This window comes from Perognathus longimembris, chromosome 13 (assembly GCF_023159225.1).
Source record: "Perognathus longimembris pacificus isolate PPM17 chromosome 13, ASM2315922v1, whole genome shotgun sequence".
In the NCBI taxonomy this organism is placed as follows: Eukaryota; Metazoa; Chordata; class Mammalia; order Rodentia; family Heteromyidae; genus Perognathus; species Perognathus longimembris.
Window position 1 is genome coordinate 9,761,229 of NC_063173.1, and position 19,491 is coordinate 9,780,719.

The window sequence follows — 19,491 nt, forward strand, 5'->3', positions numbered from 1 at the left end:
TGGAGTGAGCTGGGGGAGGGGGGGAAACACCACAAGTCCTAAGTGATCAAGAATAGTCATGCAGAGACAGGATGAGAAGAAGCATTTGTCAGTCAGGCACAGCCTGAGTTTAGGAGGTATTCTCTCCAGAAAAGCAGATTAATACTAGTCACATGGGACAAACTGTCCTCTGACAAATGACTGCTTCTACTCAAGAAGATAGGGGAAAAGCCTCCAAGACAACGACACTGGGAGTGGGCCCACATTTGGGGCTTACCAAGTCAGCTCTAAGCCAAGTAAGGAGGAAATGAGCACAACTGTGCAAGAAGCAAAGAGGAAAGAGCTAGAACATAGCCATCAGTGTCAACAGCGCAATTAAGAGAAGTCAGATGGGCAATGGATTGATTTGTACTTAATTTGAAGTTTAAAATTAGAGTTGCTAGGTGCTGGTGGCTTACACCTGTAATCCTAGCTACTCAAGGGGCTGAGATAGGTGATCAAATTTCAAAGCCAACCCAGTCAGAAAAGCTTGTGAAACTCTCATCTCCAATTTTAACCAACAAAAAGCTGAAGGTGAAGCTGTGCCCCAAGTAGGAGAGCACCGATCTTGAGTGGACAAAACCCAGAAAGAACAAGAAGTCCTGAGTTCAAACCCCAGTACAGGACAAAAAAAAAATAGTCTCTCTTCCCAATTTTTAAGATCACAAAGGGAAAGATAAGCTATTATTTTTTCTTGAATGGAAAACATCTGATCTAAGCAGAAAGTGAGTAGCTTCTTTTGTAAGGAAACCCAAGTTTCAAAGGGCAATTCCTCCCCAAACTCAAATGCCAATGCAGTACATTTTCTAGCATTCTAAGTTAACACTCACGAGACTACAGGCTGGAATCCACCAGAAAAGCTACGCAAATGTGATTCTAAATACCATTTCCTTCTTTTGAAGATGGGTTTTATTTGACTTTCTAGCTCTAGGGAAGTTCTTAGACCTAAAAGACTAGGTCTAGCATTTTATATAAATTAAAAGATGTGGGTATTTAAGCATTTATGAGAGTAATTTTCTCTATCTGTAAAATGCAATTTGTAATTTCTACTTTATTGGGCTTTAAAACTGATAGCATGTCAAGTTCTTTGAACATGGCTAGCACTTAATTTGAAAAGTAAATGATTAATGACACCATTTCTTTGGCCATGGGTACGCAGGGGCACAGTTGGAAGAATGATACTGCTCTAGCAGGCTGCCCTATCTGATCTGGCCTTTCCTCCATAGGACTAATAACTTACTCCTGTGCATCTCAGCAATTTTTTTTTTCCTCCAAATTTTAATTTCCCCTTATGATAGGTTCTGAGCTCAACGTAGTCAGAGAAAGGCAAAGGCCCTCATTAAGAAGTTATCCAATGAGCTAATTTTATTCTGTGAATAAAACAAAAATCCAAATCTTGTCCAATTTAGGAAAAACAAAACAAAACATATTTCAACACAAGAGTATTCAAATAGGAGAATAAAAAAATTTAATGTTGCGTATTTTTCCTTTTAACACTGAAGCCACCTGAGATTTCCTCTTCTTTCTCCTGTGCAGTTTCTGGTTGACACATTCCAGAACGGTGGTCTTACTGCTTTTCCAGGGGATGTTCGGGAAGGCAGCTGCCTTGGAGGTGGGTCGCCAGGACTCTGCATTTTACAGACAGACAGATTCCAGCAGGGACTGGAGCCGCCACAAGCCTGTGGCTGGGTGCTAGAGGTAAGTCCACGGCTGCCGGCTGCTCTGCCTCTTAGAGCCCAAGTCTGTTCTTGGCTGGCTGAGGGCTAATAAGAGCCCCTCAAGAGATGGCTCTACTTAATAACTACAAGACAATAAAAACTAGGGTTACAAGCCAACCAGGATCATACGCTTATTAATAATAACTATAGTAATTTCTGTTAAGTAAAAAAAAAAAAATACCAGCATTCAGACTTTGGGTCCTGGTATTTTTTTTAAGGTGTTATTTAAGACAATCACAAGCCCCCACTCTCAAGCTTCATGCTGAAGCAACATGTGTCAGGCATGCAGTCAACATGCTTACAAAGAACCCGTAAGTACATGGACCCAAAAGGGACTGCTGCTCCAAAATGCTACTACTAGAAATGGAAAGTGTACTTAAAAAAACAAGCTAAATTCCAGCCAAGCAGATGTATTCTTCATGCCTCTTACAAGGGAAAGGAGGCTTCGCGTGGCTTGGATCAAGGTCTGATAGCAGGGTATTTATTATACCCTTTCTGGAACCAACACCAGGGTAATGGTATTTTCTCTGAGTGGGTGTACCTTTCTAACTAGCAGAAAGGCATAAGGCAGATTTTCACGAGCTACATTCTGAGAGTCATTTATTGGGGGGGGGGGGCGGACAGTGAAACTCATTTTGGCAATGCTTCCTATCCTCTCTTTCTCTTAAGCTACCACCATACGGTACATGAAAATTCTGGGAAGTCCTGAAATAAAGCATTCTCTATTCAACCCCCCCCCCCGCAAACATTGGAAAGCCTCCCTCAGTCTCCACTAGCTCAGGTGGACCTGTCACAGCAGCTGGAAGGCGCCAATAATCTATCTGGAAAGCCGAGAACACCAGATGACACACTGCGGGTAGACTTGTGTCTGCAAAGCGCTGACACAGGCTCTGGTACCTCCAACACTGCTTCCCAGTTCTCTATTTCCTCTCACTTTCAGTTCTCAAGAATCAAGGAATAAGGAAGAAAAAAGGGGAAACCGGGTTGTTTTAAAACACACACAAAAAAAGGGTAAGTGCCTATTTATCCAATCAAAACTTTAGGCATCTAAATTTATGGATTTATATGGGTTCAGCGGGAGCAACCATTTAAAGATCTCGTCTGAGAAATTAAGAAGAATGGGAATCATGCAAAGGCTACTCCTCTTTCCAGTCAACACTCCAAGCTCTTAGTAGAAGCCAGTTTACCGTCCTCATCCTCATTCTCATCGTGCTGGTACTAGAGCTTGAACTCAAGGCCTTGAGCATTTTGGTTTTTTTGGATTTTTTTTGCTCAAGGATGGTGTTCCATTTGAGTCACATCTCCATTCCTAGCTTTTGGCTGGCTAGAAATGAGTATCTCAGACTTTTCTGCCCAGGTGGGCTTCAAGTCTTGATGCATGGATCTCAGCCTCCTGAGTAGGTAAGACTACAGGCGTGAGTCACCAGTGACTGGCTAGAAGGAGCCAGTGGACAAGGGATGAGTACTGGCTAACAAGTGGCTGGTTTCCCTGGAGCCACTGGAACAGCGCTGGAGCCCATCTTTCCCAAAGTGACCCTGTCCCCTTTTGGGTTCACGTTTCGACTCCTATTCCAAGTATCCCTCTGGGATTCCGTGTGTACCAACAGAGCGCCCAAGAATGGAGAAAGCGCTCACATGAAACCATGCAAGGCAAATCAGAAACAGCAGACATGCAGGCTCAAGTGAGAAATCGCCAAGAAAACCTTCATCTCCCCACTTTACTTCTCTGAAGAATAAACACTGACTTGCAGAAGCTACCAGGCAAAGAGGAAGCTGGCTTTTAATAAGGAAGTTAAAAATAGTTCAACAGAGCTCACCCAATGTGTTCCTCAGCTGTGGCAAATCATACATTCCCACACTTCCCAGCTGCATGAACAACTGACTGATAAAGTCTGTGACATCCTACAAAGATTTCATAGTGGTAAACAGATTCATGTTGAAGCATCAAGAAAGAAAATACAGAGGTATATTATGTGCTATACTTCTGACACCTTCCCTCTAGTAAAACGCTCTTAAAAACGTGGCTGGTTCATGCCTGTAATCCTAGCTACTCAGGAGGCTGAAATCTGAGGAACCACGTTCAAAGCCAGCCCATGTAGGAAAGTCTGTGAGACTCTTATCTCCAATAAACTCTGGAGCTGGGGCTCAAGTGATAGAGCACTAGCCTTAAGCACAAAAGCCCAGGGACAGTGACTAAGCCCAGAGTTCAAGCCCAAGGACTGGCACACACACACACACACACACACACACACACACACACACACACACACAAAACAGATGAGACCCTAATGCTATATCAAATCTATAGTTTTTGAAAATTTACCTCTAAAATAATTCTTTTAAACTATATTATACTTTTTTAGAGGGAGGAGGGGTTCATAGGGCTTGAACTTAGCATCTCATACTTACTTGGCTGGTGCTCTACAACTTGAATCATGCATCCAGCCTGGTTTTCTGCTTGTTGTTTTAGAGGTAGAGTCTCTGAAACTACTCAGCCCGAGCTAGCTTCAAACCTGGATCCTTTGGATCTTTTCCTCCTGAGAAGCTATGAGTACATGTGCAAGATAGCAGCAACAGCTTCACATAACTTATACCTTAAAAGTAAGTCCCAGAAGGCATGGGGAAAGGCTAGCATGGGTTTGTGATTGTGTGTGTGTGTGTGTGCGTGTGTGTGTGCGCGCGCACGTGTAACAGTACTGGGCTTGAACTTAGGGTGTGTGTGCTGACCCTTAGCTTTTTCACTCAAGACTCACACTCTACCACTTGAGCAACATGGATTAGTATGCCTGGGCTAGCTTTGAACTAAGATCTTCAGATCTCAGCCCCCTGTATAGCTAGGATTACAGATTTAAGACACCACTGTTTAGCTGTGAAAATATTTACTATGGAAACATGATAGACACAAAATCACTACAAATTGCATATCAAACAGACAAGGGCTTCTAAGCACATAGTTCTGGTGTTGAGTAATCTTGTAGTAAAACTACCATAATTGTGTTATTTTAATTTATAATTCTATTACCCATGGTAGTGTTGTTTTAGTTTATATCCGTTAAGATTGGAAAACTCATCTAGAAATCAGTAAGATTTCCTTGATTAGCAAATAAAATTCTTAAGGTGAGTGTTGGCCAGCCAGAACATGAAAGTCCATGAGACGCTAATCTCCAATTAGTCACAGAAAATGCTGGAAGTGGCGCTGTAGTTCAAGTGGTAAAGTGCTAGAAGGAGCTTAAGGACAGTGCCTATGCCCAGGGTTCAAGCCCCAGGACTGGCAGAAACATTAATTAAATTCTTAACTACAGTGAGTCTTGTTTGACATTTTATATACTTTGTTCAGCCTTTGAATAGCTTAATCTTCAAAATAAAATCTGAAGTCTTTCTCTACTGCTCTCTTTTCTAAGTTTTTGTTACTGCCTCAGAGAAAGTAAAATAAGAACCAGTAGAGGCTATAAAACCTACTCAACTTGAGAGATAATTTGGAACTATAGTTTCTTTCACATGACTTCCTCTGGACAATTTGGCAGGATTGTCTGGGATGATGTACTAAGTAGTTTCATACATGTTTGTCATTCCAAAAAAAAAAAAAAAGGAATGAGTGGCACACATCTCTAATCCCAGCTCCTGAGGAAATAGAGATGGAAAGAAATAAGGCTTGAGGCTAGCCAGGGAAAGCAGTGAGCTCCCCTCTCAACAAAATAAGACAAGTGTTTGGACTCATACCTGTAATCCTACCTACGAGGGAGGTATAGATAAGAGGATCACAGAGAGGCTGGCCACAGCAAAAACTATGCAACACTATCTGAAAAACAGGAGCAAAACAGGGCTGGCAGCATAGCTCCAGTAGCGGAGTTCCTACCTAGTGAGCATGGAGTCTAAACCCCAACATAGCCAAAACAAGACAAAGAAAAAATATCAAAAGAAAGGGGAGGGGAATCATACGTATATTTATATTTCAATAAGTCACACATAATTAAGTATTCTGCTTGGTCTATATAAAAGGCCGGCTACTTTTAGTAAACAAATACTTTGAAGAAGTGGGAATTTGCTGAAGAGTGCTGGTCTAGTGCCAAATGATATTAAAATCTCTAGGAAGTTTCCATTTTACCATAACCTTAACCAAACCTAATTAATTTAGGAATAGACCCTAAATTCATCATCAATCAGATGACCTTCAGATAAGGGAACACATGAAGGAACTTGAGTAAGATTCTCTTGAAAATATACACTTTGTGCTTCCTACCCAACTTGAACTATGTAAAGGCATTCAAAGTTGAGATCTCTTGCTTTCCAAGGCTGTATCTTGCTTGAAATCACATGATTGAAATCCCCACAGGTACTGAGAGCATGAGTACGTGTGCTCAGGGCACAGGGACACAAGGGCACTGCAGGAGGACAGCCTGGATCAAGTTACCAGGCTCTGAAATCCTATCTGCAAAACAACCTAAAAATAAGGCTGAAGAGCCGGGAATGGAGCTGGAGTGTACGGTATTTGCCTAGAAAAGTACAAGGCCCTGGGTTTATTTATTTTATTTTTTTGGCCAGTCCTGGGCCTTGGACTCAGGGCCTGAGCACTGTCCCTGGCTTCTTCCCGCTCAAGGCTAGCACTCTGCCACTTGAGCCACAGCGCCGCTTCTGGCCGTTTTCTGTATATGTGGTGCTAGGGAATCGAACCTAGGGCCTCGTGTATCCGAGGCAGGCACTCTTGCCACTAGGCTATATCCCCAGCCCTAGGCCCTGGGTTTAATTCCCAGAAGTGGGGGGAAAAAAAGAAACGCTAACAAGCGCTCAAGCACAGGCTTCTGTCTACGGAATGAATGAACCGCCATCAACTGCAGCGCCCAGCGGCTGAACAGCAGATCCAGCTACTTAGAAAGGCCTTGTTTTCCCCTCCATCTCCTTCTTTTAGTTTTTCATAATCAAGAGAGGTCTTAACCTGGTACAGGCGATTAATCCTACCTACTCCAGAAGCTGAAATCTGAGGGTCAAGGTTCAAAGCCAGCTTAGGCAGCAGAGTCTGTGAGACTCTTATCTCCAATGAACCACCAGAAAACCAGAAGAGGAAGAATGCCTCAGGGGGTCGGATAAAAGCCTTGAGTGAAAGAAAGTGAGAGGCATCAGGCCCTGAGTTCGAGCAAAAAGAAAGTACAAAAAGAAAGAAATTAAGGAAGTTCTTTAACAAATTACTGAAAGTCATCATTCTAAGAAATATGATTATCTCAACTGGAGTAGTATATCCCGATTCTCAACAAAGCATAAATCATAGGAAAAGTCACAAGCAATTCAGAGCTAAGGTCTCTATTGCTGCTGTGTCTTCATTTTTAACAGCTTTACTTCCTACCTTCCTCTCAGTCTCTGTGAGTAGGCAACACTAACTGGATACTCCCAAGACTGGAAACCTTAGCTCAGGACAATGCCTGTCTATATATTTGTACCCTATGTGTCTTGAGAGATAACTAGTTTCAGACTTGTAGAATCGCTTAATTTATTTGCCTTGCAGGAAGCAACACTTCCAGGAGGATAAATGGGATGGATTGGAATCTCTGCTAAAATATTTTAACTCTAGTATGTCTAAATAAAAAGCAGTGTGCCTGAACAAAGAATGAAAAATAGCACTTAGCAAGAGAAAACTAAGCTGGATGGGCTGGTCCTTAACTTCATCAGCACAGTAACTCCAGGGCTCCGCCCTCCAGTGTCTTCCTTCCTGACGTTAACTTACCTAGCACTCCGCATTAATTCAGTGAGTCAAGTAGACCAATCTCAGAATGAGAACCAAGGAGCAGTGCTAAAGAGCATGCAAACCTAAAATTATCTTACCTATCCTACAGATTTCATACAGAGCCGTGTGCTAGCCATGCCCCCAAGCCTCCCAAAATGTAATTTGTGTGTGTGTTGCCTATACTGAGGCTTGAACTTAAGACCCTGCACTCGCCCTTGGCTTTTTCAATCAAAGCTGGTGTTGTAATCCGGGAGCCACACCTCCACTTCTGGCTTTTTGCGGGTTAACTGGATAACATCCCTGCCTGAGCAAGCTTCCAATAGCACTCCTCAGACCTCAGCCTCTTGAGCAGGTAGGGTTACACGTATGAATCTAATGTGTAAATTTTGATGTAGTGAATTATTCATATTTGAATATATAAATTATTTTTTCTACACCTACTAAAATAATTTTCTTAAATAGTAAAATTACGCTATCTAAAATCTCTTGGAAAATATCTCAATCTAAAGTTAAATATTGGAGTCTCCTCATCAGCAAAGGACACAGACACCAAATCAATGGAAGCAGAAACTAACCTTAAAGAAGGCAAACCACTTGTAGTCATTCAAGACGATCTCAAAACCTTGGTTGTAAATGAGGGTAAAATGCCCGGAATTGCCCAGTTCATCATATGCTGTATCCAACTTCTTAAGATGCACCACTACTTCTTTTTCCACTGGTCCTGGTCCTACAGAAAAGTTAGAGAAAAGGAATGTTATTTGAATTTCAAGGGGAAAGGAAGAAATGTCTTCAACAATTTCTACTATTTGGCTAGGCGCTGTAACCTGGGCCTCAAGTTACATGAACAACTCAGATTCCATCTTCTGGAAGGTTCTCAGGCAAAACTATAATGTGATGGGTCTCAAAACCAGAAATGTCAAGTAGCTCAGCAGACATATATCTTGGAAATCAAGTCCATAAACCTTTTTCCTTTTTCTTTAAAATAAGGCATAGAAGATATTCAGTTTCTTGGATGAGATGAAGTGTGGTAGTTACAAAACCAAAATCCCAAAGATAAGATCCCTGGGGAGGGAGGTGCGTGCACTGGGGCTTGAAATCAGCTCATGCTCTTGCAAGGGCACTTGGCATCATGGCCAGGCTGAGGTTTTGGGGTTTTTTGTTAAAGGACTAGTGATTGTTACTCACACCTGTAAGCCTAGCAACGCAGGAGGCTGAGATCTGAGAATCACAGTTGGAAGCCAGTCCAGGCAGTAAAGTCCATGAACCTCTTACCTCCAAGCAATCAAAAAGCTGGAAGTGGCGCTGTGGCTCAAGTGGTACTAGCATTGAGCAAAAAAAAGCTCAGGGACAGTGCCCAGGCCCTGGGTTCAAGCCCCAGCACTGGCACAAATAAAGAAGGAATTAGCTATTATATCTGAAGAGAGACACTATCTTAAGCCTAAGAGAAGAGGAATGATGTGGTCAGAGAAAAAAATGGGGTATCTTTTTGGCTCTCCACATGGCTCAGTATCTGAATCCTAAAATATAGCAAAAAAGTGATTTAAATAATGTACTCAGCAACCTTAAGGTCACTATACTGATAGGAGTCAATATGTGTAACTCTTAGAGGGCCTCAGATCCATGCCTGTCTTTAAATGATTGGACTCAGATCAAAAGTAGGTCTGCAGGCACAGGAGTGGAGCCGTGTCCAGCCGAACTCCTGCGGAGAGCTACACACGCTGGCCAGTCTACCCTCCTTCTAGATTAATATTCTGAATGGCAAAAAGAGCAGGCGACGGGCCGTTTCCATCCAGGCCTCACTTAGGCCCAGACTTGCAGGGCTCCGTGTACAACACAAACACTGGTCTACAATGCCCAGGATTACGGGAAACCATAGAAAGGTCTGGAATCCGTTAAAAGGTCAAAGCAGATTACTTGACAACCACGCATCTGCTGACGAGGGAATTACAGCCGAGTGCTTTACTCTCCCCGTGCCGGTCACAGGCTGGGAGGTGGGGGCGGACAGGAGGGTGACTTTTACACTCTTGTGGTGCTCGGGGTATCTGAGGGTACATGGAACATTCTAGCGCGTCCGCACACTAGCTACTCTTATTGAGATCCTTCCACCAGCCTCTCTCAGGGTGCTCGGCTCAGGCCATCAACGACATCTCTTTTATTTAATAAAGAAAAGTGTGGGGGGGAGTTGGGGTGTTCTTCCTTGTCATACACACCACGGCGGGAGGGGTCGGGGACGGCGCCCCGAGGTTTTGAGCTAGTGGCCCCCCCCTTGCGTCCTCCCCGACGGACGGACGGAAAGGAAACTTCCACACGGGTCCCCGCTCGTTCCCACCGGACTCCGGCGCGACTAAAGCAACCGCGCCAAAGCTGGACAGGAGAAAGTTCTCGAACTCAAAGAGTTGGAAGCTTTCCCTTCCCCTCCCCACTCCTGAGCCCCCGGCGAGGGGACCGGGATGTGAAGTTACTCGGGGCGAGGGCCGGCGGGGAGGCGCGCGGGGCCGGCGGGGCGGGCGGCGGGGTGGCGCGCGGGGCGGCGGGGCCGGCGGGGAGGCGCGCGGGGCCGGCGGGGCCGGCGGGGAGGCGCGCGGGGCCGGCGGGGCGGGCGGCGGGGTGGCGCGCGGGGCGGCCGGGCCGGCGGGGAGGCGCGCGGGGCCGGCGGGGCCGGCGGGGAGGCGCGCGGGGCCGGCGGGGCGGGCGGCGGGGTGGCGCGCGGGGCGGCCGGGCCGGCGGGGTGGCGCGCGGGGCGGCGGGGCCGGCGGGGAGGCGCGCGGGCCGGCGGGGAGGCGCGCGGGGCCGGCGGGGTGGGCGGCTTACCCATCGCGGAGCAGTTGGCGTCGCCCCGCGCCCCGCTGGGCCCCGCGCGGAGCACCCAGGTGCCCAGCACGTCGGGGTAGGTGCAGTTGGCGGGGGTGTCGCCGCGCACGGCGCGGGCCCCGCAGAGGAGCAGCAGCAGCAGGGCGGCCAGCGAGGCGGCGCGCGGCCGGGGAGGCATGGCTGGAGGACGGGGCGGGGAGGCGAGACGGCCGGGACGAGCGCGGGCGGCGGCTCTGCCGGCTCCGGGGCTGGGGTGCCGGGTATAGGGTGCCGAGTGCGGGGCGGCTCCGGGAGCCCGGAAGCCCCGGGACGGGGCGGGGCGCGGGCGGAGGCGGAGATCCCGTGGGGAGGGGGGCCCTCCTCCGTCGGGGGGCTCCGGGGCGCCTGGGGACCCTAAGCCTGGCGACCTGGGCAGAGCGTCCAGGGCTGAGAGACCTCTCCCGCCGAGGCGCCCAGGCGGAGGCGATCCCCGGTGGGGAGCGGTGGCCCCGCGGGCCGGCTCCTTTCCCCACTCTCCTTGCCCCCGGCCCCCGAGCTGCCTCCTTCTGTGGCTCGGTGTCTTCCGCTCCACACTTGGCCTCGCCAACCTCAGCCACCTGCGCCGCCCTTCACCACTTCCCTCCGGCCGTCGGTTCCAACCACCTTGCGCCGGCCCTGTTTGCTTTTTCCCATTCGCGGTGCGTGCATCTCGGCCTGCAGAAGGATTTTCCCCCTGGAGTGCAGATTTGCAGGCCTGGAGTAATGGCCTTTCCTCCCCTGGAACTTTATGAGGTTTAGTTACACAGAGGGGGGACCAAACCTGTTTTCAGGGAGTCTATTTCTCATGGGCTTCCGTGTGACAGATGAACAGCAGGAGCCCCAGAAAGAGGAAGTGGATTGCCCAGGGTTGGGGGTTGCGGGGTGCAGAGAGCTACTCAGAGGACACAGGTTTTACAAGTATTTCCAGTATGTCAGATCTGGGGGCCCCAAATGAGAAGCAGGTAGCAGTGTTGTGGGGCTCCTCCTTGCTCGCTTTCACCTGTACCCCTCTCAGGGAAGAGCTTCTCCAGTGCCTTTGAGGGTCCCGGGCCCTGTGGACAGCCTTAAGTGGGGCTACTCTCTCAAGCACGTGGACTTTTGACCTTCGTTATTTGGGTCACACATATTTGCATGTGTGCCCTGTCTAGCAAATTGCAAGTGGTTAGAGAGGGGGGTCAAATCCAACCCTTTTACTTCGATTCTCATATTCAACATACTCCTAAAGGGTATTTGAATGTGAAATGGTATCTTAGAGTTTAAACCTACATGCCGGTTTTGAGGTGGCAAAAGCACATTGAGAACTCCCAGGTGAAACGCTCTTTTTTTTTTTTTTTAATGCTACCAAGAGCTAGGGACAGGAAGGGGTCAACACCTTACAAGTTTTAGAGACAACATGGAGAATTAAAATCGGACGTACTACATACTATATTGCCAAAAGCCAAGATCCATCCAGAGAGGAATGAAGTTCAAAGTCACCTTAGGCAGAAAAGTCCACGAAAGTCCATCTCCAGATTAACCACCACAAAGCTGGGCTGTAGGTGTAATTCAAGTAATAGATTGCTAACCAAGCAAATGCAAAGCCCTAAGTTTACATCCATTAGCAAATAATAATAACAATAATAAAGTAATAAACACTGACAGAATAATGTTGCCTTCCTAAGTCTCTAGGGAAATATGTTGTTGAGATAGAGAAATGTAGTAAACATATCTATAATGGATTTAGTTGCAGTAGCAGGCTTAATTGTGAAGAACGTTTAATACAGTCTGTAACAAGTGACAAGTAGAAAGGGATCCTGGAGATCCTTTCATTTAATAAGTTCATTTTAATATTTGTAATGAAGATCTAGAGAGGGAAATTACTTGCTGAATATCATATGACCACTTAAGAGGAGTTATACATAAATCTGAGGCCAGGTATTATGGCACTCACCTGTAATCCCAGCACTCAGAAGCAAGGCAGGAAGATTTTTGAGTCTTGCCTGGAGTATATAGCAAGATTCATAAAACCAAAAATCCAGTGTATGTAAAATGGTATAATATGTAAAAGTTCACATGGGAAACGGAGTTGGTTGCTAGGCACACACATAATAAGCAGGTTCACAGAAGCACATTGCTTAGCGATGGTCTGTCTCCCAGTGTCCCTGGACAGATGAGCAGGCCCAGCGTCACCTGAGAATCGGTTAGAACTGAAAATTCCTCACGCCGCAGGTCATACCTACGAAATCAGAAAAAGTCTAGGAAAATTTCAAAAATCGGAGCCTTATCTTCCAGAGAATGTACACTAAAGTTCAAAGATTACCACTGATTCAGGGATTATCAGCAACTGATTCAAGTTTGAAGCCTGGCTCTAACTTTAGTTTTTTCATTTGAAGAGTTATTTTATTGCTTTTAGTACCTTCACTTTTTGTGTACAGAATATGGCTAATTATATCTTGTATGTCCTTTTTATTTGTTTTTGAGAAGCCTGAATTAATAGAAATCTCTCCAGAGATCAAATTTATCACAGTGTCTGTCTTTCTGTCTTTTTTCGTATTGGAGTTTGACCTCAGTGCCTCCTACTTGCTAAACTGCCACTCTGCCAGCTCCCGCTGTGTGTATTTCTATTAGAAAATGTTTCCTTTTTAATTCAACCAATAGGTCCTAAATCCTATGGATTACAATCTTATTACCCTATGAAATTTATATCATATTTCTATCAGTGCTCAGTATTTGTTGAAGGAATATAGTAGTTATAATTGATCAGTACTAAGGCTAAGACTTTAGTATGATGAGTTCTTGCTCTATATTTCATGAGTTACAGTGAAACCCACTCTTCTGGATTGTATATAAAAACTAACATCTTAGAAACAGAGAAAGAACTTAATGTGTTAGCACTGTATGGTTATACTTTTCCTTTGTGCAAGTACTAAGGCTTGAACTTGGGGCCTTGTGCTCTCAATTAGCTTCTTCACTCAAGGTAGCACTCTGCCCTTTGAACCTATGCCCTTCCTTCCAGCTTGTTGCTGGTTAATTGGAGATGAGAGTCTCTGAGATTTGTCTACCTGGGCTAATTTAGAACTGTGATCCTCAGATCTCAGCCTCTTGATGAGGATGGTGGTTTGAAGCCAGCTCAGGCAGAAACGTCTTCATGAGACACTGATCTCCAGTTAACCACTCAAAAGCCAGAAGTGGCACTGTGGCTCATGTGGTAGAGCACCATGCGCACAAAGAGCTCAGGCACAGTGCCCAGACCCTGAGTTCAAGCCTCACAACCAACCAAAAAAGAAAGGAAGATCTCAACCTCTTGATTGGTAGGATTACAGGCTTGAGCCCCCAGCTCTATAAAGCGTTTTGTTTCGTGCATACTTCTGGCAATGGTAGCAACAACATTTAATCATTCTGTATTTTGAGCATTTTACATTTTATGAATAAGCATATCATCCCATTTGATTGTCCCACAATTCTATGATGAAAGTATTGCCTCATTTCCATTTTACCGCTAATCAAACTTACACCCATACACTTTACGAAGAACAAATGATAGATGAATGACTATGAAAGAAAATGGAAGAGAGAACAGGAACAGAAAGAGAATGCCTCAGATAAGGTAGTCTAGCACCTGTTGTGGACAAGGTAAGAGCCTTAGGGAGAAAAAGACGTGGAAATCTGACTTTCCAGCCACCCCAGCTAACCCAGTGGGAACTCTGGTGCCAGGACTCCAGCCTGTACAGGAGTCGGGTATGGGCAGAAATGGTCAGGCCCTTCACCAGAGATACATTCAGACCTGGTTCCTGAGGTTGTGCTGCCAGCAGCCTATTGACAGTGCTCTAGAAAAGAAGTGAGTGCCATTTGCCCCAGTGGGAGCCACAATGGGAAAACTTGCTTGCTCTTCCCCCAAGCATACGGAAGAGGTTGGACTGTTTATTCAGGTCTCGTGATGTCTTGAGACCTTTACCTCCCACCTCCTTTTTTTTTTTTTTTAGTCCTTATTTCCTAGGCAAGTGTCAAAAACTCCCTGTTATCTGAACTCATGTCCTGCATGTACCATTCCTTTTATTTATTTTATTTTTTTTTTGGCCAGTCCTGGGCCTTGGACTCAGGGCCTGAGCACTGTCCCTGGCTTCTTCCCGCTCAAGGCTAGCACTCTGCCACTTGAGCCACAGCGCCGCTTCTGGCCGTTTTCTGTATATGTGGTGCTGGGGAATCGAACCTAGGGCCTCGTGTATCCGAGGCAGGCACTCTTGCCACTAGGCTATATCCCCAGCCCCTGTACCATTCCTTTTAAATTATCTTTTTGACCTTTACACCGGTGTCATGCTCCTCCAAGGCAAGGGACCCTTGAATTTTATCACAGAGCTTGGCCAATGTTTTATTCATCTGCCCCTTCAATAAAATAGATTGGAGGAAGAGAGGGAGGAAGATCAGCAGAAAGGGAGGAAACAGCTGATGAAAGCTTCCTGTCTTCCCAGGAGTGCTGCATAGGCGGGTGAAGAGCAATGCATTGATCTTTCTCAAGCTGCACTCAGGATGTCTTTTCTTTTTTGTTTTTGTTTGTGTAGTGTGTGTGTGCATGAGCACTTTGAACTCTGGCAAGGCCTGGGCACTGTTTCTTAGCTTTTCCACCCACGCTTGGGACCCTACCACTTGAGCTCCACTTCCACTTCCAGCGTTTTGGTGGTTAATTGGAGCTCCCAGTCTCACAGACTTTCCTGCTCAGGCTTGCTTTAAACTGGGATCCTCAAATCTCAACTTTCTGAGTAGCTAAAATTACAGGTATGCGCCACTGGCACCCAGAAGCCTTTGCATTTTTGAAAGTCATGATCTTCAAGATTCCCGGGGAACATATCTAAGTGAAAAGTTTAAAGATTGAATATTAGTTTGGGCATTTAGTAATAATGAAAGGAATCCAGGCGTGCATCACTTAATCACTGAAATATAGGCTAGAAAATGTGTGTTAGATGATTGTGTCTTTGAAGAAACACCCAAACCTAAAGGGTGGAAGACATTTACGCAGTGTGGCTTATTAATATGAGCAAAAGCTATGGTGAGCAAGATGTACCAGGCAGCTGCCAGCATTCATACTTTTTCAGCCATCTTTCTTTTGTGTTCTTTTGTGCTAGTGTGGGGGCTTGAACTCAGGGTTGGGCACTCTTAGCTGTGTTGCTCAAGGCTGGTACTTGAGCTATAGCTCCACTTCTGGCTTTTGGTGATGAAATTGGAGATGAGAGTCTGCCACATTTCTTGCTGGCTTCAAAGAGTAATCCTCAGATTGCAGCCTCCCAAGTAGCTAGGATTACAGATATGAGCCACCAGAACTGGGATAGCTTTCTTTTTTAATAAGTAGAAAATGTATACTCTAAAATAATGTTAATAATATAGTTTGGTATGCTGGGCATGGAGGTACACATCTATGGTCCCAGGAGTTTTATAAACTTACAGGCAGCATGGGCTACATAGGACACTCTGACTAAAGAACAAAAATTAACCCATCAACTAATAACATAGTTGATTATCATTATTAATTAGTATGCGTCAGACAGAGTTGTATTGCTTTTACACAGCTGGTAACAGAGCAGGAGTGTTTACACCGGCGTGCCCAGCATGTCACTGAATAGTGTGCTGTTCTGAGAACTTCTTCACTGAAGTAATTCTTCATCCTGAGATTCTCTCCCTGACTCTAAGTAATACCAAGGCTCTGTACAGTGGGTCACAAGACTCACTGGGACCAGCAGTGTGGTAAGATAAGCACAACACACTTGCAACAATGGAAACCAATGAAAGCATAGTCCCTGTTAACTGTGGGTCACTGGTGATATTTTACATATCAGGTATGATTCTATTTTAGGTTTAGCTAATTATTGTAGCGAAAATAGAGAATACACTTGAATTTGATGGAATAAGAGCTTATGAATTTGGAAAAATAATTGCTCTATTTGAACAGCTTGTTTTCACATGCACTGTATATGTATGTTAATTTGAGATATTACAACTCTCATTTTACAGATAAGGAAACCAAGAGTGTGAAAGGAAAAGTAACGTTGGTGTTGCACACAGCTGGCGTGCCATGAAAAATACTTCTCATTTTATGTTATATTATTAAATGCAATTAAGAAAGTGTGGCTTTGTCATTGGTGCAGTAAAGTATGAAATTAAAAGAGATAGAAGGCTTTCACTGAGCAGTAGACAAGGCCTGGTGAAGCAGCTGCGCTGTGCTGAGTTACCAAGGCAGCCTCCCTATCTGGTCTCAGCCTCACTTCGCTTCTTACTTCTGTTACAGAAAACAGGGGTTTACAATGAAGATTTGGGGAAGCATTATTTTTCTTTTCTTTCCTTCCTCCTTCCCTTCTTTCCTTTCTCTCTCTCTCTCTCTCTCTCTCTCTCTCTCTCTCTCTTTTCTTTGGTGCTGGAACTAGGTACTTGAACTCAGAGCCTCAAGTTCTCAGATGGATTTTTTTTAAACTCAAGGCTGGTGCTCTATCACTTGAATCACAGCACCCCTCTAATTGGAGATAAAAGAGTCTGGGGGACTTTTTTTTTCCCCCAAAGCTGGCTTCAACAATACATCCACACAGATCGTAGCTTCTTGAGTAGCTAGGATTATAGGTGTGAGCAGTAGCTTTTCCATTACCTTTACACTTACTATCTTCTCTGCCTGAAATAATTCACCTAGCTTATAAGAGACTGTGCTCTCGCTATTTATGCAATTGTTTCTGATTAAGTGTTTTACTTCATCAGGAACGCCTCTTTTAAAGTACCATCTAAAGCAGATTTCTCCAAGTAGAGTAGTTGGAATAAAATAGAGTATTTTATCTTTATTACCCTGTTTTTTTTCCCAAACAATTTTATTCTTTTCCCCTAGGGACAAATGGCCTGGTTTTATTGTTCTGCCAAATCTGAAAAGTCCTTTCCTTCTTTTTTGTTTTGTAATTTTTATTCTAAAGGTGATATACAAAGGGGTTACAGTTACTAAATCAGATAATGGGTACATTTCTTGCTGAACAGTGTCACTGCTTCCCAAGTTTTCTCCCAGCTTTCCCCTTCCAACCATCCCTTACCCCCACACAATTTGTGTAGTTCATATCCAATATAATGCCTTGTGTCACTGATCACCCTTTGTCCCACTATTTCTTTGCTTCCCCTTCTCCTCCCCCAATCAGATAAACTTACGTGCAAGACAAATGGTATAGAAATAAAAAACAGCAAGGAAACGAGAGAAAACAGAGAGGAAAAAAAAAACAAAACAACCCAAAACTCATCTGTTTTCCCTTTCTTATAGTTTATTTCCATAAGCATCATTTTATATAATATGTACATAGCTATTGAGCCCCTGTGATCATCTCCTAAGAATATCCTCCTTTGGTCTCACTGTGTGAAGGTTTAAAGTTCTGTTTAATTTATCATGCCCAAATGTAATTTTTAGTCTTTTACTACCCATTGGCTTTACTTGTAGAAACTTATAGGCACATTCTAACTATTACAAATGAGGGAAGTAGTGCAACCTATGTTTCTTTGGGTCTGGCTTACTTTGCTTAATATAATTTTTTCCAATTCTTTTTGATGGAAGCATAAAATTCCATTGTGTATATATACCACATTTTCTTGATCCATTTGTGCACAGAGGGGCTTCTGGGTTGATTCCATACCTTGGCTATGGGAAACAATGCTACAAGGAACATGGTTGTGCTATTAGTAATAGTAGGGAAATATTAAAAATATTCCATTTACATCTGAAGTAACAAAGGCATAGATAATATATAAATTCACATTATACTGTACACACTTAACACCCTTAGAGTAGAGCGATAGATTAGATGATAATAGATCTGTAGAAGATAGGTAAGTGATACATAAATTAGATAGTTATTTAAATAAATAATTTTAGTACTTATGCTAAAGATTAAGGTAACTACGGGAGAAAAGGGCCTCGGATCTATGATAATTCTCATTTGTACCTATTTCTTTTACCTTTGTTCCTTCTATGTAACCGTGTGTGTGTGTGTGTGTGTGTGTGTGTGTGTGTGTGTGTGTGTACGTACCTGTCCTGGGGCTTGAACTCAGGTCCTGGGTACTGTCCATGAGTTTCTGTGCCCAAGGCTAGCACTCAGCCTCATCTCCACTTCCAGCTTTGTATTGGTTAATTGGAGATAAGGCTTTCCTGCCTAGGATGGCTTCAAATTGAGATCCTCAGATCTTAGCCTCCTGGTTAGCTAGCATTACAGGCATGAACCACTGATGTCTGACTCCATATTTATATTTTTGATGTAGGAGGCATAAAATTCTATAGATTATTAAAATTATGCTCAGTGTATTTTGCTATAGTGCTGTAGTCATTTGGTCCTTCCCCTAATCCTTTTTTTTCTCCTCTCTCTCTTTCTCCTCTTCTCTGTGTTTTCCACACCAAAAGGAATGTGAATACACTCCAGAAGGTGTATGTACCCTTCTTCTTTTTATTGAACATATCCAGTTATTAAGCAACATTCATAAGCAGCACACATAAGGTTTACGGGAGCACAGAAGTTGGAACTTAAGTGACCTAGTTTGAATTTTGGCTCCATTTCCTAATGTGCTGTGTGGTCTTAGGACATTTACATTTCTGACTCAGTTTCCTCTACTATAAAACTGGTTTAGTAACAGTACCAACCTCTTAGAATTGCAACGAAATTTTTTAAAAAGTTATTGTGAGAAAGGCTTAGAACAATACTTCCATAGAGTACACACTATTGAAGAACTTTGATTTTTAATGCATATGTGTTATAGGGTTTATTTCTATTATATATATATATTTCTTCTCAGTTACATTTTCATGATACCATATCATTTTCCTCAACCTGATTTTATTCTTGAAAATACATAACAGAGATCCTTTCACTTCAAGAAATTGGATTTGCCTATGGAATACAATTGCATCATATTTAAGGCCTGTAACAAATCTATGCAACTCTTTTCTCATTAATGGACATTATTTCCAAATATTTTAGCATGGTTGCTATTCTCTGATATTGTAGTAGACAACATAGCAATGATTTCCTTTTTCATTACTGGTGTTTGAACTCAGGGTCTTTGTGCTTGCTAGGCAGGCACGCTACCACAAGCAAGCCTCTGTTTGCACTGGTTATTTTTGACACATCAGATCTCACTTCCTGCTTGACTGTGCCTGAGCTTTCATCTGCCTATTTTAGGTTTCCTATCATAGCTACCATAACAAATTCATAACCCTATGCCCAGCTCTTG

General features: G+C 44.1%; 1 protein-coding gene and 1 long non-coding RNA gene across 3 annotated transcripts in view; both read right to left on the reverse strand.

Moving 5' to 3' along the window:
• Positions 1–10,511, reverse strand: part of Ctsc (cathepsin C) — a 36,457-nt gene extending 25,946 nt beyond the window's left edge. Inside the window, exons 1-4 of one of the 2 annotated variants that reach the window (XM_048359760.1) lie at positions 10,264–10,511; positions 8,028–8,173; positions 3,554–3,638; positions 1,362–1,819 (exon numbers count right to left, since the gene is read on the reverse strand). In XM_048359760.1, the coding sequence (XP_048215717.1) occupies positions 1,809–1,819; positions 3,554–3,638; positions 8,028–8,173; positions 10,264–10,441 (420 nt within the window). In that variant the 5' untranslated portion in view covers positions 10,442–10,511 and the 3' untranslated portion in view covers positions 1,362–1,808. Of the gene's footprint in view, positions 1–1,361; positions 1,820–3,553; positions 3,639–8,027; positions 8,174–10,263 lie in introns of those variants that run through there. The other variant, XM_048359759.1, reaches the window with a different exon arrangement.
• Positions 10,512–14,246: 3,735 nt separating this feature from the next.
• Positions 14,247–14,810, reverse strand: LOC125361345. Its single transcript, XR_007212937.1, has 2 exons — positions 14,534–14,810; positions 14,247–14,310 (listed from the first exon to the last, which is right to left on the reverse strand). It is a non-coding gene; the product is annotated as an uncharacterized LOC125361345 (long non-coding RNA).
• Between the last annotated feature and the right edge of the window lie 4,681 nt (positions 14,811–19,491).